At 38.1% G+C, this 23387-nt stretch overlaps 1 protein-coding gene across 1 annotated transcript in view; it reads left to right on the forward strand.

Annotated features, from left to right (window-relative positions):
• Vps50 (vacuolar protein sorting 50) overlaps positions 1-23387 on the forward strand; it is a 731402-nt gene that overhangs the window by 374355 nt on the left and 333660 nt on the right. Inside the window, exon 13 of the mRNA XM_090374870.1 lies at positions 16564-16662. Within this exon, the coding sequence (XP_090230996.1) occupies positions 16564-16662 (99 nt within the window). The remainder of the gene's footprint in view (positions 1-16563; positions 16663-23387) is intronic.

Genomic DNA, 23387 nt, shown 5'->3' on the forward strand with positions numbered 1-23387 from the left:
TTTGTTTGTTCCTTGAATAAGCTGTCTAGTGCTGTTTGCAGGGCAAGGGACTGTTCCAGGGCTGTGCCCGGCGGTAGTGTAGGGTCTAACGAGGTTCCCATGCGATTTGTCTGGGGGTTTCTTCCCGATGTTGTCTGCCTGTATCACAGGTTGTTCAGCAGGATCCTTATTCTCGCTTTTAGAGCGAGTCACTCTTTCCATATTTGGTGTCACATATTTTTTGTGTTTTCCTTTGGCTGTAGTAGAGCCAGATTGTGCGAAGTCAATGTCCTCACTTTCTATAATTTCAAAGTTTTTGTTGTTTGCCCTCTGTGGCTGCGATGCTCTTGATTTTCCTTCTTTGTCATCCGTTTCCGTTGTCGTCGGATTAACGTGGTTGGAACGATTTATGGAATCCATTTTCTTTGGTCTAAATGTAACGGTAGTCTTAATTTCTTTTAATTTTGCCAGAATAAGTGGAGCCGCACTATAGCTTTGCTGCCTGGAGGATTTTACTTTCTATTTTTCAGGAAGGTGAGTCGTTTCCTGTTTTGACACAGGTCAAGCTCCGGGCAGGGAGTAACTCAGAGAGTGCCTGAACTTTTGACTGAGCGAGCACTTCCAGGAAAGCATTGAGGGTGGGGAGATTACCCACAACTTAGTGTCCTCGGGCAATGAATGGCGTTGTTCGTTCAAGAGGGAAATGTGGACATTTTAGTTCTTCTGTACATAATTATTACCAGAATAGCAAAATCAAAAGTCACAGAACTGTTGGGACACGATCAGTTCCTTGTTTAGAAACACACAGGGTCACCCTCCCCAGCGCTAGAACAATGCTGCCATGGCGAGCTGACACATTGTTACTAGCATTGAATCGAAAACGAGTTGAAATGTACTAAATCACCCAATAAAAAGAGAAACAAATCTCACCGCTGTGATCCACTGATGAATATTACCCCTTGGGTACACAATTTGGATAACTGGCTTAATTTAAAACACATATTCCGAACACAGTTTTGCAGAGCGACGTACAGCACGTCTGAACAGTAAGGTAGCCATATTGCCCAAAGGTTGCGGGTTCGAATCTCGCCTCGGGCTTGGATCAGAGTAAAATGCAAAAACCTTTGGGAGGTGCATTATGGCCATAGAAGTTGATGTGCCAACTAACAAAAAAAAATTTTTAAAAAATAGAGGCCCGTGTTCCAGTTTCGCTGACATCTTCCAATTTTGAATGTGAAGGTCAAGTAAAGGCTCTCTCCACGTTGGTCCACATTGACCAAATGGCAGCTGAAACTGTTTTCGACTGCAGGTCTAATACATCTTCAAGTTTAGTCTGTGTGACAATAACATCAATTGGATTTTGTTGAGATTGGTTGGTCACTTTGTGGTAATCACCTGTTTTCAGTGCAGATGTGAATTCAGTATTGCTTCCAGCACTAGAAGGTGGTTTAATAGTCCAACCACCAGAAGCTTCTGGGCTCTTTGTGAATTATAAACCTCACCAGGTGTGTTAAAGTTTGGAATCACAAGATGGTATATTTTCACAAAAAGTTTTTATCCCTCAATTAAGTAAAATGTTCATGGCAAGGAAAGCAATGAAAGTCCCTTGGTTATACACTCCCAGCCAAAATAATGTTCTTTTGGTATGGTGGAGGCAGGCGAAGAATCAGTTGTATTTTTGGGAACAAACCCCAAAAATACAAAAAAGAGGGACGAAATAAGTTTTTTAAATTTAAAAATATGAAATAAGTTTTTTAGATTTCAAGCTTCTCAATCTGAATATAGGCTTCTTTTTTTTTTTTACAGAGAAGTGTTTTAGAAATTATGCCAATTCCAGTATGCTGATTCAGTCCATAGGATATCATTGTATCAAAGTAGCGAGTTGTTTTGCTGAGAAAATTCCACAGGGTCCTTGTAGAAGTTTGATGCCGGTCTTGTTTGAAACGAAATTTTCTCCTGATTCTATGGTTTTAAGAATGGGGAGCTTACCAGTCAGTTAGGGGACACTGTTTTCAGAGCTTAGGTGGTATCGATGGTAAAAATGTAGAAGAGTGGGTATTCAGCACCAAGATGGGTTTGTGCAGAGTCTGCGGTTATGCCATTTGTGGTTAAATTGGCAGTTTTAGCGGAGTTATGATGGTAGACAATTTGCTGCAAAGTATCATCGACACAAATAGAGAGGGGGGGGAGAAATGCTTATATCTTGAATAATAATGCTTCCAACATGCTGAAATTTCATGGAATGGTAGAGATTTTGATGTTGATTAATATGAGACTAGTTTTGCTTATTCCATTCAGTAGATTTTAAGCTGGGGAGTGGCAAAGTTTTTCCCGTGTATTCTTCTGAGGAAATAATTTTCTTGCCTGATTCATTAAGGAAAGGTTGAAAGCAAGTGATAATTATGTCAGTTATAGATGGTGATAAGGGCCTCCAAATACCACAGATTGAATTTTCCACACAGTAAAACAGATATACAACCCATCCAAGTTCCAAATTGAGCAAAAATTCAAGATGGCGGCTCCCTTTGTTTTGTTGCCACTATTGGGTAGTGACACCATTACTGTAGCAGTGGTTGAATGCTAAATACTCAGTGAATTCTTGGTATAGAGTCATAAAATAGGTGTCCCTAGAAAGCACAGAGCTTTTACTTCCCGTTCTCACTCAGTTTTCCCCAAGAAATATCTGTGGTCAACCTTGAATAAATGTGGTAGACCAGATACTGTTAAGCTGACATGGTAATCACCATTATCAGACACTGCCAGCAAAAAACAAATATTTCTTGGCCATCCATTAATGAAAAACTATAAAAAGCATACCATGAGAATCAAATGTTCAGAAGAATAGGCCTGTATTGTCGGCGGGGCCCCACAGTGATTTAATCCAATGATATTAACAGTCTTTTACAGAGCACTCACACCCCTCGACGTGGGTACCTGTACGTGGTGAGGGGACCTCCCAGTGACGCTGCTGGACTTCCAGACTAGCATCACTGGGATCCAACGCCCACAGCCCAGGTTCCAGGCTTACATCAATGGAATCTGACGTGTTTGCCGTGCGCTGCGACCCGTGGAAATTCGGAAAGGGGGATCCTGGTGGTTGAGGGGCCCAGCTTCAATACACCACTTTGGCCCCTGCTTCGACAAGACGGGTGGTCCCGGCTAGGATCAATCGACTACTAGGCTCGCCTGCGAGGGTCAACCGTGACAATGCCACGCCCCTACCCTCATGGTCCGAGGGACAGGATTCAGGCTGGCGGCGGTGCGGGTATAGTGTCTGGGTAGCCCTGGCGTCCCACTCCCGAGCGCATTTATTGCATGCCGGGTAGTGGGCATCCCTTTGGGCTCCGTGGTGGGTGGGGAGCCCGGGCACTGAACCATATAAAAAACTTCATGAATCCTGATAAACTTACTTCTTCAGGGGCCCCAACCCGGTCCCTATCTGAAAACATTGACATTGATTCAGATAGCATTATAGCTACAAAGAGGCAGCGAACAGAAATATCATCAGGGCCTGTTCCAAGGTTCCTAATTATGCACTCAACAAGTGAAAAACCGATCGGAAAAATGTCACCCTTCTTTATCCAAAAAGGGTTGGATGGGTTAGCAGGTTCACCCAAGTCAGTTAAGAGGCTCCGTTCTGGGGACCTCTTGAATGAAACAAAAAATGACAGGCAGTCCGAACATCTACTCCGAGTAACATCAATCGGAGGAATCCCTATAACGGTGACACCACACAGAACACTCAATTCATCGAGAGGTGTCATTTCGGAGTGGGACCTTCTTGACGTAACCGAGGAGGAAATCTGCTCCGAATTAAAACCACAGGGAGTTACTGCCGTCAAGAGAATTACTGCACGAAGGGATGGAAAAATTGTTAAAACCAGGAGCGTTATCCTGACTTTTAACTCTCCTAAACCTCCTGATGAGATTAAAGCTGGATACATCAACTGTTCAGTGCGTCCATACGTTCCAAACCCTTTACGGTGTTTTAAATGCCAGAAGTATGGACATTCTCAAATGGCCTGCCGTGGAGTCCTTGCATGCGCTCGATGCGGTGCAAAGGACCACGAAACAACAGCATGTTCAGCCGCAAAACCCACCTCTATTAACTGTGAAGGCGAACACCCGGCCTACTCACGAACATGCCAGAGGTGGAAAGAAGAAAAAGAAATTCAACGGCTGAAGGCAGAGCTAAATATATCATACCAGGAGGCAAGGAAATCGGTCAAACCGCTGAATATCAACAAACCTACCTACGCCCAGAAGGTAGCAGGGAGATGTTCCGTCGGAACTCAGACGGACATGACCATTCCTCCAAAGGAGTCTTTCACTCCCATCGCGCGGTATCTCTTAAGTTCTCAAAAACCTGCACAAAAGGACCAATCAGCTGTCACTCCTATATCGGTACCTCCTAATGCTCCACAAGTAACAAAGATGATTATGAAAGAAAAGAATGAGAAAGGGGAAGTCCCCCCTAGTACCCAAGAAAAGATGGATGTGGAGCAGAAGGAGGTACCCGAAGATTCAGTTTTGGAACTCTTTGCGGAGGAGGAAATGGATGCGGGACAGCGTCCATTCTTCCCCAAAAAAGACAAATCCAAGACTGATAAAAGTAAGCCCTCAGCACCTCGGAAGCCGCCTGATGGACCCACCAAGCCAAAATAATGGCTAAATTCCTACAATGGAATTGTTGTGGATTCCGGCGAAATATTGATGACATCAAGGACCTCCTGCAAAAGTACGAGCCAGTTTGCTTTTGCTTGCAGGAGACATATCTAAAGGCAAATGATGATCCCACCATGCACAACATCACAGTTTTTCGAAAGGATAGAATTGCGGATGGCTCTGTACATGGGGGAGTGGCTATCCTTGTGGGTAACCAGACCCCAGTGCAGCCCTTGCTAATTGCAACCAGCATAGAGGCTGTTGAAATTCGCCTTTCAGTGGGATTTCTATTAACTGTGTGCTCCATTTATTTGCCACCTGGGACTGACATCTCCCAGGCAGACCTTGATGATCTTCTAACGCAGCTGCCTCCCCCTTTCTTACTTCTCGAGGATTTTAACGGACATAACACCCTGTGGGGTAGTGCTAACATCAACGGAAGGGGACGAGTCATAGAGCATATGCTCAATGACAATGACCTTTCCCTTCTAAATACTGGAAAAAACACCTTCTTCCACATGCCTACCCGTACTTTTTCTGCCATTGATCTATCTATTTGCACCCCTTCTCTACTCCCTTCACTCACTTGGGAAGTGGAGGAGAATCCATACGGAAGCGATCACTTCCCTGTGATAACCTCGTTACACAGTGGGAGACCATGTCTTCCCTTCAGGTTACCACGGTGGAAGATTGATCAGGCTGACTGGACTGCCTTCCAACATCGGGCAAATTTTGATCTTAGCACAGTCAGTCAAGAGCCTATCAATGATGCAGTTAAGTACTTCACAGAAAATATTGTCAAAGCAGCTGCGAATGCTGTTCCAAAAACATCTGCCCGGTTTCCACCATTTCCCAAACCTTGGTGGAATTCACAATGCACAGCAGCAAAAAAGGCTCAAAACGAAGTGTGGGGGATATTCCGCCGATATCCTACCATGACCAACCTTATAGCCTTTAAACGTGCACGAGCCAAAGCACGATATATCCGCCGTCAGAGTCAAAAGGAATCGTGGATCCGTTTTACATCATCTATTAACCAGTCTACCAACTCTAAGGTAGTCTGGGATAAAATCCGGAAAATGAAGGGAAAATATACATCCTACCCTTCTTCAATCCTAGATTATAATGGATGCGCTATTGCAGATCCAACTGCAATAGCCAATTCTCTCGGGGAAACATTCTCTAACATCTCTGCAGCATCTTCGTATTCCCCAGAGTTCCTGGCCCTGAAATATAAAATCAAAAAACCAGGCACTTAACTTTAAATCTAAGAGCGTTTTTCCCTACAACGGGGATTTCTCTATTCAGGAACTGAAAAGAGCCCTCGCTCTTTTCAAAGCAAGTGCCGTTGGACCAGATGGCATCCATTATGAAATGATTAAACATCTTTCACCAAAATCTATGGATTGTCTGCTCCTTCTGTATAACAGAATCTTTACTGAAGGGCGAAAGGCAATCGTTCTTGCCTTTCCTAAGCCAGGAAAGGATCCAAAAGTCACCAACAACTATCGTCCTATTCCTCTGACTAGCTGTCTGTGCAAAATCCTGGAGAGAATGGTTAACTCTCGTTTAATATGGTATTTAGAATCAAATGACCTTCTCTCCAACATCCAGTGCGGCTTCCGAAGGAACCGGTCCACTTTGGACCATCTTATTAGACTGGAAACATCCATCCGGGATGCTTTCCTAAAACGCGAACACTTGGTGTCGGTGTTCTTTGACATGGAAAAAGCGTATGACACAACTTGGAGATTTGGCATCTTAAAAGATCTGTATAGCCTTGGCCTTAGGGGGCAACTCCCCATTTTTATTAAAAACTTTTTAGCCAATCGATCTTTCCAAGTTCGTGTGGGATCCTCACTCTCTCGTTCCTTCAGTCAAGAGGAGGGAGTACCACAAGGATCAGTATTAAGTGTCACGCTTTTTGCCATCACAGTAAATTCCATCACAGAACAACTTCCTCCAACGGTAAACAGTGCCCTCTATGTTGATGACTTTAGCATATTTTGTCAGTCATGCAACATGAGGGTTATTGAAAGACAACTGCAGAAAGCTATTGATCGCCTCAATTCCTGAGCTCTTGGTAATGGTTTCAGGTTCTCGCCGGAGAAGACCGTTTGCGTACACTTTTGTTGTAAGCGTAATCTTCATCCTGAACCTGAATTAAAACTCGGACAAAATACAATTCCAGTAGCAGCGGACGCAAAATTCCTGGGACTCGTATTCGATAAAAAGCTGACCTTTCTGGATCACATCCGTCAACTCCGCACAAAGTGCACAAGAGGGCTGAATATTTTGCGCTCTCTTTCCTCAACATCTTGGGGTGCGGATCGATGCACCCTACTACGCATCTATCGTGCACTTGTACGATCCAGACTAGATTACGGGTCCCTGGTATACAATTCGGCCAGAGACAGTGTACTTCGATGGCTGGATCCTGTCCATCATCAGGCTCTCCGTATCGCTATTGGAGCATTTCGAACATCTCCCGTGCAGAGCTTATATGTCGAAACAAACAAACCGCCGTTATCACTTCGACGTAAGCAGTTGTCTCTAAAGTATGCCTTAAAACTGAAATCCCTGCCAGACCATCCTACATGGCCATTCGTTTTTGAGCCATGATGGGAAAATTTGTACAACACCCGTAAGACTGCCAATCGTCCTTTTGGCATTCGTCTCCAAGAGCTACTCAAAGAACTTAATATTAAGGTAGACAAGGTTGCCCAAACACCAAAGCAACCCCTTCCACCCTGGCATGCTCATGTTCCAACATGTGACTTGTCCCTTAGAAATTGGGCAAAGTCGGACACTCCATCGTCTGTCTACCTGCAGCTTTATTCAGCACACCGAGCTGAACATTCTGACTTCGCGCCAGTTTACACAGACGGTTGGAAGTCGGAATCATATGTGGGATCTGCTGCTGTCTTTACAGACACCACTACATCGGAGCAGATTCCCTCTGAATGCAGTATATTTACTGCAGAGCTGCATGCTATAGAGTTAGCCTTGGATCACATTAGTGAATGCCAATACCAACGGTTCATTTTATATTCTGACTCTCTCAGCGTGTTACAGGCTTTAATATCTGTGAGATATAATCCTCATCCAGTTCTGTCTAGTATTCAGCAGAAGATTCACTTCCTCCTCGGACGTGAATATGATATCTGCTTCTGCTGGATTCCCAGCCACATTGGGATTAGGGGAAATGATTTGGCTGACGCCGCAGCCAAATCAGCAATTCCCAATAATAACTGCTGCCTGTCAGTCCCCTATACAGACTACAGGCAAATAATACACCAAAAGATATATTCCCAATGGCAGGATTCGTGGAATAGACAGACTGCGAATAAATTATATCGTATAAAGCCTGTAATTGAACCGTGGCAGTCTAGTCTGCGCAGGAATCGTAAGGAGGAAGTTGTTCTTGCCCGGACCCGCATAGGACACAGTCATTTAACTCATTCGTTTTTGCTGAGGGCTGATGACCCTCCTATGTGTGTGTCCTGTGGCACAATTTTAACGATTAGACACCTTTTAATTGACTGTCCAGATTTTAGCAATATCCGTTTTACCGCTTTTAACCATCTGACTGAGCCGTATACACTCAGTCAGATTTTATCTGACAATGACAATGTGTCTGCTGTTTTTAGCTTTTTTAAATCAATAAAGGTTTTTACTCGTATTTAAAATTTTTACGTTATTGTTATGTCTTTTATTATATATCTGGACATGGTGACCTAACTACTTAGGTCACTGAGAATAAATTTTTTATATATTACCTGGTTTTGGCGCATTATAGCCTTAGATGCTAATGCGCCAATAAAATCTAAATCAATCAATCAATCAGAGCACTCACAGAGGCATCAACACTGTGAGTGCTCTATATTAACGGTCTTTTACAGAGCACTCACAGAGGCATCAACACTGCACAGTCATGTCACTCCAAGAACACAATATAATGAGAACCCTCTTCAATTGGGCCTCCCTCTAGAGTAGGCACATGGTCAAGGTACCGATGCTTACAGCCACTCATCACCACCAATGTTGCCTAAAGTTTGCACCTGAGTAGTGTCATTGTGGACCATTGATGACTAGAAAAAAAAATTTCCTTCTCTAATGAATCACATTTTCTGCTATGCCATGTGAATGGTAGATGGAAGGTACAATGGCAAACATCAGTGAGGAATCATTCAAAATCGCTTATCCAACAGAAACAGGCAGGTGTTAGCAGTGTTTTGGTATAGGGGTGTTTTGGAGCCCTCATACACCTAGACTACACTCTGAATAATAAAATTGTGGCTGATCAGGTACACCCCTGCATGGTTGTTTTATGTGGTTTCCAGCAGGATAATGCCCCCATCACATTTCTTGATAATGTAGTAGTAGTGGCATGTGATGCAAGAAAGCAAGTATATGAGCTTATGCAGCATCAGCCAAAAAAAAAAAAAAAAAAAATTTAAAAACAAATCACTCTAAATGTTTGTCCAGTTCCTCCTTAAATTTATTTAACCTATCAACTTCCACAACGACAGATGGAAGTTTGTTCCAGCAATTGACCACCTGCTGGATAAAGGCAAATTTCCTCACATCTCTTCTACATCTCTCTTTCCTTAATTTGAATTTATGCCCCCTTAGATTCGTAATCTGAACAAGTGGAAGGATCCCACCAGAATTCAGTGTGCTCAACCATTCAAGGCCTTATACACCTCAATCAGATCACCTCACAGGTGCCTAGTCTCCAGCCACTGCAATTTGCAGAACTTAAACCTCTCTTTGTAAGAGGATCCCTTCATTCCCCTCAACAAGTTGTTGCCCTTCTCTGTACATGCTCAAGCAAATCTACATCCTTTCTAAAATGAGGCCTCCAGACCTCTACGCAGTACTCATGGCCTGGCCTGACCATTGCCTTATACAGAGGGACAATCACCTCTTTTTCCCTGCTAGCAAAATTCCTATATATCATTGACAAAACCCCATGACCTGCCCTGGCAGCCTGTCTGCATTGATCAGAAAACTTCATATCTGACTGCACAATTACTCCCAGGTCTTTTTCATTTTCTATCACCTTAAGTGTAGTATCACACAGTTTTATATTATTAAGCCCCATATTAAGCAACCACCATTTGCCTGGATAGTGGGCACGATAGGTCTATGGACTCATGTTGTTTATGCCACACAAATCTGTCTGTTGGTATGTTGCAACAGGCAATTGGACTCATCTGGCCAGTACGCTTGTTTCTATTCCTCTAATGTCCAACCAGTGTGTTGATGACACCACAGCATTTGCCATCGATGATCAGCTCTGAGGAGATGTCTCTTTGGTTGTTTGCTGTGGAACCCCATACATCTGATTGTGCAGCATATCATCATTTGGGGTATTGATCTTGCATTTCCCATATTGTATTGCAATGTCAACTGTCACACAGTGAGCTGCAGTCGAGACCATACAAATTCTGCACCCTTCCCTTACAACAAACATCCACCTTGCCCAGCCCTGCAGGGTTTTGTTTTTGGGAGGTGGTTTGACCTGCTTGACACCATTCTTTGTACACCTTAACCACAGTGGACTGTGAGCAACCAATAAGACATTCCGTTTCCAATATAGAAGCACATCATGTACGAGCTCCCATAATTGTGCCCTTTTGGTACTCACCACTGTATCTTCACTATGTGTCATAATTGTGACTTTATAACTCAGACAGTCAAAATCTGTTCGGCTTTTTATAATGTGAGCTAGTGGCATAGTCCGTTTCACTTGGGATGGTCATAATTGGTCACTTAGTGTATATATATATGCGCGGGTGCACACACACACACACATAAATTCTTTAAAATCAGGCACCCTGAGGATTAAGAGTATAATTTTTGAGATTTTCAAGAGGTTTACTTTAGCCATTGAACAATTTTGGAAAATGCATTTTTTGCTAACAACTGAATTTATTTAGATCTGAAAACATTTAGATTGAGTAAAAGATAGTACTAGTGGTTAAAATATAAATAACAGTTCGATTTGATTAATCTGAACAATGTTAATAAACATCAGCACAGCAGCTCTGTTCTTGAGCTTCTAACAAATTCCAGTTAGAATATCAACAACATAGAACCTACCAGTGAACTACAGGGATTTGCATTTCCAACTCACAATCCTCATCTATAAATTGGTTTCTACACTATCTTCACATCAAGATGCAGTACATTGATCCAGAAGTTCTTTGCTTGTCTTCTTCAGCACTTCTGCCCAAGTTCATCATCCATCTCGAAAATGTGAAAACAAACTGCAGAATTGTGAAATCAGACATTCTGTCAGACTTTGGATCTGTTGTTTCAAATGGAATCGTGGACTCCTCCTGAGCAGAATGAATTCCCAGTAACTTAGCTCACTACATCTCTGCATCCTGTTCAAGACTTCTTCCAAAAAAAAAAAAAAGCATTTATTATTGAGAAGAAAGTTGATTAGTTCTTAAGAATAAATGTTCTATTTAGAAAGACTATGAATTTATATCACAGTTTTCTTGTATTATACTCTTTTTATTGAATCTATTCATATTTAATTATATTTATATTAATAAATATAAATAGTATATATGAATAAATTGAATTCAAACTGCCTACACTTACATATCCTTAACTTTTAAGAATTTTTCTTTCTCTAGTTCACAGTGAGTCCTGGGTTTTCTTTACATTACGGAATCTGTTTTTTTTTCACAGCATTTTATCAGCATAAAGTTGAAGCCATTCAAACAAATTACTCCTTGCCTTATTTGTCTGATGTGAATGCTACTTGTTAGTCCCATATCCAGATCCAGTAGCTGGCTGACATTTCTTCCTTTTTTCATTCCACTTTTTCCTACTTATTGCAGATATGATATTTCACTATTTAGACTATGGCTTGGTTCCAGGGTTACATCATTGGAATCCAAGGTGTGCAGTCATGTGCCACAACCATTGGAAATTTGAAAAGGGGCATCCTGGTGGATGAGGGGGGCCCCAGTCCTAATGCACTACTTTGGACCCTACTTTGACAAGATGGGGGGTCCTGGGCTGGCCCAACTGGGATCAATCAGGGTTAGCTCTTACTGCTGGGGTCAACTGCATTCCAATCGATCTCTTCCATTTGGTCCTGGGACAGAGTCAAAGCCTATTGGATATGATGCTTTAAGCGAAATTGGTGTCCATTCACATGCGCAGTACCAGTACCTGCTAGTTTGTAAATGGGCATCTTCTTGTAGGGCTCCATGGTAGGTGAGATACTTAGGGCATCAAAAATTTTTATTTTACTCCTATGAGTAATTGAAATCATATCCTTGTTCTGGCCCCCGTACCTAATCAATCAGATTAAAATGAAAATACCAATGCAAAAAGACACAGATCAGATCATACATCATCATTGACATCACTTTTCCTCATTCTCCATTCCATCAGAGTAGGCAATTGGAAAAATGCCACCCTTTTTCATCCAGAAAAGATTAGAAGGGTTTGCAGGACCACAAAAATCTGTGAGAAGGCTACATTCTGTAGATCTTTCACTGGAACCCTCATGTGTCCAACAAATTCTGAAAGCTACATCCATAGAGGGAATTACCTATCACCATAACCCCAAATAAAACTCTGAACTCTTCACATGCTATTATATCACAGTGGGATCTTCTTCATATCTCTGATGAAGAGATCTGCTCTGAATTAAAATATCAAGGAATGACAGCTGTCAGGCGAATATCGGTGTGAAAGGATGGAATCTCATTTCCACTCGAGTTCTCATCCTTACATTCAACCCCCTACAGAGTCAAAGTTCCATCAAGGCAAACTACATAAACTACCCAGTAAGGATTTACATTCTAAATCCACTGCAGTGTTTAGATGCCGAAAGTATGACTACTCGCAGTTGTGATAACCCTGTCTGTGCCTGATGTGTACTAAAGACCGTGAGAGCAAGGAATATTCAGCTCCATTGGTAATTTGCACAAATTGCCAAGGAGAGCCCCTGCTTACACTCAACAACACTGGCACTGGAAGGAAGTGAAAGAAATCCAAAAACTGAAAACAGAACTGAAAATTACCAAGAAGCCAGGAAATGCATCCAACAAGTAAATAGTGACAGGCGATCATATACCCAGAAAGTTTCTGGGATGTGTACTGTAGGGATATAAATGGAGATGACCATATCACCATCAGATTCAATTACTCATATTGCCCACTATTTACTAGGCTTGAAAAAAACCAAAACTGGAGGATCAGTCTGCTGTCACTCCCATATCTGTATCTCCTAACACATCATCAGTTACAAAACGAAGCATTGAAAAGACATAAAAAATTGAAGCCTTCCTCTAAATACAAGAAAACGTGGATGTCAAGTGAAGGGGATTCCAGACAATTCAGTCTTGAAATTCTTTGCAGCCAAAGAAATGGACACAGGATATTTCCATACTTCCCCAAAAAATATAAATACAAGGCTGAGAGAAATAAGCCCTCAGCAATTCAGAAGCCAACAGATGGATTAATAACTTTACTATTATTCATAAGGATAGCACTGTGGATGGCCCTGCTCATGAAGGAGTTGCTCTCCTTGTGGGCGGCCAAATCTCATTTCAGCCTTTGCTGCTTACAACCAGCATAGAAGCTAAGCAGTTGGTCTTACAATGAGTTTCTTATTAATAGTGTGCCCTAACAGTCTATTTGCCACCTGAAATGACATCCTCTGGAAAGACCTTGATGATCTTGTAATGCAATTGCCTCCTCCTTTCTTACTTCTTGGGAATTTTAATGGACATAACACACTTTGGGGTAGTGCTGACATTAATGAAAGATGATGAGCCAATATAGCATGTGCTCGCTGACAATGACTCTCCCTTCTAAATGCGATAACAAACACCTTCTTCCACCTGCCTCCCCATATGTTTTCTGACATTGAGTCAGAAAACATATGGGGAGGCCAAATTTGATATCAATTAAGCACTGTTTTTTAGGTAGTTTTCGAGATGATAAATTATAATTTAATCCTTTGAATAAAAGTGAAATCTGGTCTTGTGATGGCGTATACGAGGAAAGATTTGTAACATGTTGATATGTCAGTTCGTTCAATGTAGGGCGAGGGGATGTTCGCAGACTAGCTGACGTATTCTGAGGTAGCACGTTGTGTGTATGCAGGGGAATCATCACCCAACTCGCATGTACTTGGTCACAAGCCCTCAACAATGTGTTAGAATTTGCATGAACGTGTTTTGACCCTCCCGATAATGTATTCGATTTGTTAATTGTCTGTTTTATATTTCTGAGGCCTATGCTTCACATTGCAAATCTATGGCTGTCTTCAGTACAGACCAATTGTTAGGATGCAGATAATTTTTTGATTTGTCGCAAAGTTTTCTAACCTGGGAACGTTATTTTCGCTTATTAGAATACCGAGATCTTAAGGCAAATTTAACTGTGGCAAGTGCTAGTTGCTTTATGCCCGAAATTTTATGATTTAAATTGACCCTGGCAAACTTTCGAATGATGTTGTTTTGAAGGCAATATTTTAGAAAAGAAATATGGTAACTTTGGGCCAAATATCTTAGTGTTAATCTAATGTAATTTTGCACCAAGCTGTTCAAAAAATCCCCCATAATTGTATGTATCGATAGGTTATAACTGGAGAGAAAGGAAGTGAATGAAATAGTCAATAAGAGTTTTAAAAATGAATTTGATAGTATGAACTAGAGCTGTAATGCTCAATACGTTCTACGTTCATATCAATATTTGTAAAATAATAAGATACGTTTACCTCATTATAATACGTAAAGCACTTCCGTATAATACTCTCCAGCAATTAAAACGAAAAAATTGAAAATCTTGCATTACAGTAAAAAATAAAAAATAATTAAAAATCAATTGAACACAATTAAAAATCAATCTAATGCAATTAAAAATTAAATTAATTAAAAGAAATTTAACGAAAAAATTGCAAAAACGATTTTCCTTCCTGAAGCTGGCAACACTTTTCAACCGTATGTCGTGATCACAGGAATGAAAACTACCGAATAGGGGTGAGCATGAAACTTAAATAGGGATTATTTGTCTTGGCGCATGCACGTAAAAGCCCACAAATCAGACATTAGAAATGGCTGGCAAACATTAACAGAATTCTGATGTAATTTAATTTTGACAGTTTCTGCAATTAATAGTCTGGTATAATTACGTTATTACGGTATTTACACGTTCTAGTTATTACTGATAGTAGTACTATCCAAGACATTTTACATTCGTTTAATAATATTCACTCTAGACTCAAATTTACATTGGAAAGGGAGGCTACAGAAACAAAGTCATTAAATTTTCTAAATTTCACGCTTATTCGGGACCCGAATAAAATCCAATTTAACATCTATTGAAAACCTACATACAACGGTATGCTTCTGCATTATAACAGCCATCACCCATTCTCCTACAAGAGATCTATTATCTTTAAGCAATTTCTAAATGCCTATAAATATTCAATGATAGAATCTGCTTTGGGCTGAGAAATACAAATGTTAACTATCAGATTCTTAAACAGGGGTTATCCCCTTGCTACAATAAACCAAATTAGGGTACAAGCTAGGAATAGGATACAAAATACTACATCAACCAACGATCGTAATATTAAAAAATACTTTATTTCTATCTCATATGTTGAACAGTGGCACAAACAGCTTAACAGATTCTTTAAAGGTACAGAATTTAAAATTGTGGCCAGGCCAATACGGAAACTACACACTATACTGAAAAAGTGCTCAGTCCTTTCCTCGTTTGCAACACAAATAAATGACCTGGTATACATTTCTTGCCGGGATTGTAACTCGTTGTACCAAGGTTTCTATGCATTTTCCTGTGAATTTTCGTGTAAGTCAACATGCGCCTTGGTTCGTGCTTCTTGTTCAGCAGCGTCAGAATTAGCCGTTAATGAAAAACATACTTTTTTATTTAATGAGGCCAAAATGCTTAGTGTCCAAAATAATAATACCAGACTGTTAATTGAAGAAACTGTCGAAATTAAATTACATGAGAATTCTGTTAATGTTCGTTGGCCATTTCTAATCTCCAATTCGTGGGGTTTTATGCACATACATCAAGACAAATAATCCCTATTTAAGTTTCATGCTCATCCCTATTCAGTAATTTTCATTCCTGTGATCACGACATATGGTCGAAAAGTGTTGTTAGCTTCAGGAAGGAAAATCATTTTTGCAATTGTTTCGTTTTAATTTAATTGCGTTAGATTGATTTTTAATTATTTTTTATTGTAATGTAAGATTTTCAATTTTTTCTTTTTAATTGCTGGAGAGTATCATGCGGAAGTGTTCTACATATTATATTGAGGTAAACTTCTCTTATTTTAAAAATATTATTTTACTTAAATTTACCTTTATCTTGAAATATATTAATCCAGGCATTGAGAAAAATGAAAATCATCTTGTTTTAGACTTAACACTTAACCAGGCACAAATTGCTGATAAACTGACATGACCAGTAAAAGGTTAACGAAAAAGTGGACCAATTATTAGACAGAATTGCCAAAAAGAATTGCTCTTTAAGATAAAATAAATAATTTATTCCTCCTGTGAATAATAAAAAAAATCCTTGGGGTCCCTTAGGTCACACACCTGCCATTTTCTTAACTAAGAAATTATAATTTAAAAATTTTGCACATAAAAAAAGTGGCACTGAAACAACTACTGAAGGAATCTCCCATTGCTTCATATGAAATTTTTTCTTAAATCCACAAATTTCACATTTTATTTTTTGAAATTCACAAATTTCTGACATTTTAGATATTGCAGAGAGTTAAAATAGCCCTAGAATATTTAAAAAGTCAAAGCAAATGTCAAGATCTTTCATGGATCTTCTTACCACCCATCCTAATTATAAAACCTGACTGAAAACTTACTTTAATATACTTTTCAGGTTAATTGACATTGGCGAAGAGTTTTGTGGAAGTAAATCTGAAGATTTGCAAGAATCACTAAGGAAACAATCTGTTAATTACTTCAGAAATTATCACAGGTAAATTTTATTGTATTATGGAAATGCTCTCATATCAGAATATAAGTTCTATAATGTTTCTAATTATTAGGGATTATATTTTATAAGAGTTATCATATTGAGTAATTATTAAAGAAGCCCAAATTGGGATATTGCACTGTAATACAATCTTATTGTAACAAGATATTTGATTTTGGAAGTGAAAAATCATTTTCTAAATCAGAAAGACCCTAAAAGAGGTTAACAAAAAAATAATTACAGATAACCTTGAAGATTTGTTTATCAATCTTAAAATCTTCATCTCTTAAATGAAAGCGAACTGACATATTAGGCATAGTGTTACATACATCCATTTTTTCCATCCAAAACCATAAACACAACTCTTCCGTTTTTCAGGAGGGAGGGGAAAGTAACTCTTCTGCCCTATTTTACTTGTTATTTTAAGTTAGCTTATGAAATTATTGTATCAAAGCTGAACTTTATTGAAGAAATATAAATATTTACCTTAAAGTATATAAGAAATTATTTTATATGTCAGATAAGACATTATGATCTGCCAAGTTGGATTAAACAGATTTGTTAAATTCTGACAAATAGCAGAACTGTTTTTGTGACTGATTTATTTGACAAAATAGCTGAAATAACACATAAAATGTTATGAAAACGTGGTCAACATGCAAAATATTAAAAGGTTGTTCTCTGTGAGATTCCTGCTTTTTGCACAGTATTTGTGTCATGTAAGATTAATATGCCCCATAATTGTGTGAATAGTCTGGATGACTTCTGTTACATATGTGGAGAAGTCACATTTCCTTCAAGAAAGTGTCCCTTAACTTGAGCAATAAAAGAGGCCTACTTCTTTTACTTTGGGTGCAAATTAGGTGACTAGGACAAGAACTGAGCTTCACACATATGCTGCACTACCTGTTCATCAAAACTCAATGCATGGGTGAATTGAAAGGGATGTTTTATGCAGTTTGCAGTGCCCATGTTATGGAGGGAGCCAACAAATCACATCACAGACTGTTACTTCTGTATGATGCCTCCTATGAGAAAAAGGGGATGTCAATGAAGAAAGGGTGGACAGTGACATACCCAAATATACCATCTGCAATTCGTCCCATACCTCATGGTGAAGTACTATCTATTCCTGAACTACCTGACTGTTTTTCTGTACACTTTGCTGAAAGTATACACTAATAAACATCAACTTGATATACATGAAGAAGTACAGCAGACGTCTACATCAAGGGATCTACCATTTTGTCTAAACCTTTATCCATCTGAACCACATAAAATCACACAAAGTGAGCTTAATGACCTCATCAGGGATCTTGACCTGCCGAAGAATAAGGCAGGGCTTTTGGCCTCAAGGCTACAACAGTGGAACCTTCTAGATCATTCTGTGAAAGTGACATTTCATACTCGAAATAAAGACTGTGATTAATTCTATCAAACAAAAGGTGAACTCACTGTTTGTAAGGATATTGGATGTCTAATGGTAGTAATGAATATGATGCACATTCCCGAAGAAAGGCAACTATTTATAGACACTTCTAACATTAGCCTTAAAGTTGTGTTATTACACAATGGAAAATGCTACTTTCAATACCTCTTTCATATGCCGTCTTCAAAAAAGAAATATATGCAAACATGGAGAACATCCTCTTAGGTGTACACTATCAGAAGTGTAAGTGTGGCAGATATCTAGTGAATTAAAGGTAATCGCCATTTTATTAGGATTACAAAAGAGTTACTTTAAGTATTGTTACTTTTTCTGCAAGTGGAATAGTGCCAAGGATATGCACTACAGAGGAATTGGCCTCGACGAAAATCATTAACACCCTCAAATTTTATGCTACACCTTAGCTGGAAGATATGCAGCCACATGTGTTCTATCGGGAAAATGGGGGTCCCACCACACTAGAGTTTGCATGTGTGCAATTTCCTCAATAAAAAATTTGTTTGTATGATGGCTACATACAGACAGGGTACATCCAAAAAAGTTAACAGTATCATAGAGTTAAAAGACCTAATTGAACAGGCAGTGACTTCCATTTCTCAAGAGATGCTTCAGAGCACTTGTAATGAAATTGGTGATTATTGAAATTTCCTACCGCTTATTAAAAACACGACACTCAGCATCAACTTTTATTTTTTTCTACATCAACTTAGACATGATTTTTATGGGGTCACTGATTTACTGAAGTGTAGTTGTGTGATAAATTCTATGTATTGCCTTATTAAGTTCAGCAAACCTTTTTATAATATCTATTGCAATTATTTACTGCAAAAGATTTACTTAAGTGCAGTCGTGTGATAAGAAATTCTTTGAGTTGTTTTATTAAGTGCAGCGAACCATTTTGAATAGGGATTTAGAAAGGATGTGAATCTACTGGAATGGTGCAAAGAAGAGAGCAGTGAGATTGAGGGTGGATAAAAGGGTACTCTTACCAAGAAAGACTACAGTTCTATAAATTTCAGTGTCTGGTAATTAGACAACTGCAAGGAGATCTGATTGAATTGCTTAGGGAAGGGGTCCAAAACATTTAAAGAAGTGAGCCACATATGAATTTTTGGAATATTTTCAGTAATTAGGAATTTTCTTCGGGCCAGAGAAAATTCCTAATTACTGAAAACAACATTCTGTGCATAACTTTAATGTTATGCAGGGAGACAAATGTGTTATACCTACCTATATCTACAGATTCAAAAATAAATCAGTGGATATGTAATATAAAACATACCACTTTATTTATATCAAATTTTAATTATTACTTATTTATTGTACTAATCACAAAAATGCAGTTAGTAATACAACAAAATTAATTATTACTTATTTACTGTACTAATCACAAAAAATACGATAATACAACAAAATTATAATTAATGTGATGAATGTGGTTGTAGAATGCGACTAAGTTTCTTAAATTCTTAAAAAGTTATGTAAATGTGGGTCAGTTAGACATGATCGTATTTTTTATTTTACATATTTCATTTTTGGAAAGGTCTGCTCACATATACATGTACTTCCGAAAATTTATGCAACCTTTCTTGCAAAATTTTTAATTTTTGGGTAGTCTGACTCAGATAATGTTGAATAAAATTGAATTAGATTTTCATTTTTAAATATTGTCCTCACTGCATCATTAGATTGAAGATCTACCAACTCTAAAATTCTCATCAAAATCATTTATGGGTATTACCAAACTGATTTTGAAAAACTCCAAATACCGTGTTTTATTTTTAAGATCAGAAAATCTATCCGCAAAATTTTCCTACATCAAACTAATGTTTTTAACAAAATTTTCAATGGAAAAATTACAACTAGGAATATTTTTAGATAAATTATTGCAATGTGGAAGATGAGAAAAATTATTCCAAAATAGTTGACTTTTAAATAACTCCAGTTTTGTTTCAAATGCTTTGACATTGTAATACAATTTATTGACAAGTTTGTCTCGTCCTTGTAGTTTCATAATAAGAAAATTCAGGTGTTCATATATCTGTTTCATATATCTGTTAAAAAGGCAAGGTTCCACAACCATCTGAGATCTGACAGTTGAAGAACAGGTTTAAATTTTTCATTCATAAATAGATCTATTTCGATCCTAAGTTCAAAAAATCGCTTCAACACGTTACTATGACTCAACCATTGTACTTCCATGTAGTACAACAAATCACCATATTCAGCCTCAATAGTTTCAAGAAAATTTTTGAATTGCCGATGATTCAGACCAGTCTTGCAAATAAAATTTGCTGTTGATATTATTACAGTTGACATGACTGAATCTATGCCCAAACATTTTCCCCACATAGACTGCTGGTGAATTATACAATGAAATTGTATTGGTTATTTTAATATTTTTTCTTTCCAGATGTTTATGAGCTAACCCATGAACCCAATTTTAGTACGGACCATATTTTTAGTGCCATCCATCTTAGCCACTGATAGCACATCTCAATTCAGTATGAGGCCGTAAATTGCTTCTGACACTCAAAAATATATTTTCACCTGATGTATCTTTCAAACTTTTTAATGCAACTAGCTCTTCAGTTACTGCAAAATTTCGATTTACACCTCGGATATAAATTAGTAATTGAACTGTATGGCTTGTATCTTCACTCTCATCAATTGCATTTTGAAAAATGTGCAAATTCACAAACTTTTTCTACAGTTCATTAAAGATGCCTCCAGAGTCACTGATTCGATAATTCATTTTTAATGTCACTAACCAGAATGTGGGCAGTGTTATGTGCGAGAAACAAAGTGTAGATTGCGTGATCGCCTAGGTGAACATTATTAAGCCATCAAGATGGCTGATTATGGAAGCTCATCCATAGCCAAACATGCTTGGGAAACGGGGCATGATATTTCGGCCGAAGGAGCCGTTGGTCGACAGAGCTAGTGGTTTCTAGAACCGGAAGTGGCTGGAGAGCTTACGAATATGTTCGTCCAGATGCTATAGTATTAATTGGGATAAGGGTTGCTGCATTTATCCACTTTTTGAGTCTCTCATTTTAGGGAGGGACGAGCAATTTAGAATGATGCGTACCCGAGCCGTTTCCGGTTCCGATGTATGGGAAGTTAATAGTGCTCATGTGTCGTAGTGGACATCGCGGACCTGCTGGGATATATGTAGGTTTATTATTATTAATACCAGCCACATGGTGCAAGGAAGCCTGAGGCTTATGCTGCACCAGCCAAAAAAAATAAAAAAATTCCCCCGAGATACCCTGAGAGAGAGAGAGAGAGAGAGAGAGAGAGAGAGAGACAAAGGTAAAAGGGAATCATCAAGAAAGAGAAGAATGGTGATATCCACTCAGGACCCATATATATATATATATATATATATATATATATATAATTATATAATTATAATTATTGATAAAAAAGTAAAGAAAGTTAAAATGAAAGTAACTGTAACTAATATGTAAATAATATTTATGAGTCAATGCAGTTGCAAGCAATCATGCAATGCACCCATAATGTCTATAATTTTACCGACAATCTAGATGACGTCAACTGGGGCCAACCACCCAGAATGAAGGCAAAAAACGACAAGGTTCTCTGTTTCTGTGATGATAAATATATGCTAAGTAATTTAAATCTAAACCAAATATAAACTGGTATAGGCCAAAAATAAATCGAATATAAATAAATCGAAAGATGATAATAAAATTGCATTGCATAAAAAATTAAAGTTAAAGTATAATAATCTGAAATTTCCATTTATATATATGGCATACCCAAATTTCACAAAACACCAATTGCTTTTAGATTCATAACATCATGTAGAGATAGTTATGCTAAATTTCCCGGGAAAACGTTAGAAAAGTTACTTAAAATTATATTAAATAACTTAAATAAAACTATTATAATAAATAATAACTTACTATTATAAATGCTCTAAAAAATAACAATATTCATCAAATACAAACATTTGACTTTAACAGTCTATTTACGAGCATTAATCTTGATAACTTAGAAGTCGTCCTCCAGAAACTATATTTAGAAAATAAAAATGCTATAAAGGTTGATTTAACCTATTGGGATTCTCTAATAAAATTATGCATCTTTAATAATTATATATATGATGTAACATCGTTATACCTACAAGTGACTGGCACCCCTATGGGAAGCCCAGCATCAAGCATAATCGCAAACCTTTATCTACATTATACAGAAAGAGAATTCCAAGATAACCTACTTATATATAGATACGTAGATGATATATGTGTTTTTAATTGTCCACATTTTGTCCAGGATTACAGTAAGTTATATCCAGTAGAACTTGTATTAGAAAAAACTAATAGTTCTGATACTATAGCAAATTATCTGGATCTTCATATAGAAATATTGCATAATAATAATATAGACGTAAACGTATATAATAAAAGAGATGCATTCAATTTTAACGTAGTAAGCCTTACAAATTGGAAATCTAATATATCAAAATCAGTGCATGCTAATACAATTTTATCACAATGTCTAAGGATTGCTTATATCTGCAATAGTAATAAAAATTGTTCAGCAGGCTTAACAGTGTTGTACAGCAGGTTGATCAATAATAATTTCCCTATCGCTTACCTGAAATATCATTTCAGGAAAGCGATAAACATTATTAATTTTCTGAACCTATTGTTTTAATATAATTTTCAATATAATCATTATATTTAGTGCCATGTATATATGTAAATAGGATACACTTTGCATTCTTGGTGTCTTACGGCGTAGAAAACTTGTACCCACACCGGCTTGCAAATTACAGTGTATCATTTTTTTTTTTTTTTTTTTTTTTTTAATATATAGTTAATATATAGTTAAATTCATTTAAACTTACTTAAATTCACGCTGAGATAACATGCAAATTCAGCTCAGGGTCCTACTATAGGAACGGGTTTGCGATCCTGGGCATACCCGAGCCACAACTTATATCTTGTAATGTCTTTAAACTGTCCTACACTCTTTATTTTTATTTCTCCGAAATTATTAGGGCAATCCGAGGACGTAGGAGAAACTATTTCTTATCTATACCACTATTTTTCGCCTTTGTGGAGTTCAGGTTCTATTATTCCTACTCCTTTAGTTTTTCTTCTTACTATCTGCATGTTTCTCTATGCGTTAATTTAATTTAATTTATTTTTACCGTATCCATCACATAGGGGGCACCACATATTATTTTGACGACTATTACATTATGTCCTAGATACGGTCAATATGTAGTATGTATTATATATTTAAT

This window comes from Mastigoproctus giganteus, chromosome 1, assembly GCF_048544385.1.
Source record: "Mastigoproctus giganteus isolate SK-2022 chromosome 1, ASM4854438v1, whole genome shotgun sequence".
Taxonomy (NCBI): domain Eukaryota; kingdom Metazoa; phylum Arthropoda; class Arachnida; order Uropygi; family Thelyphonidae; genus Mastigoproctus; species Mastigoproctus giganteus.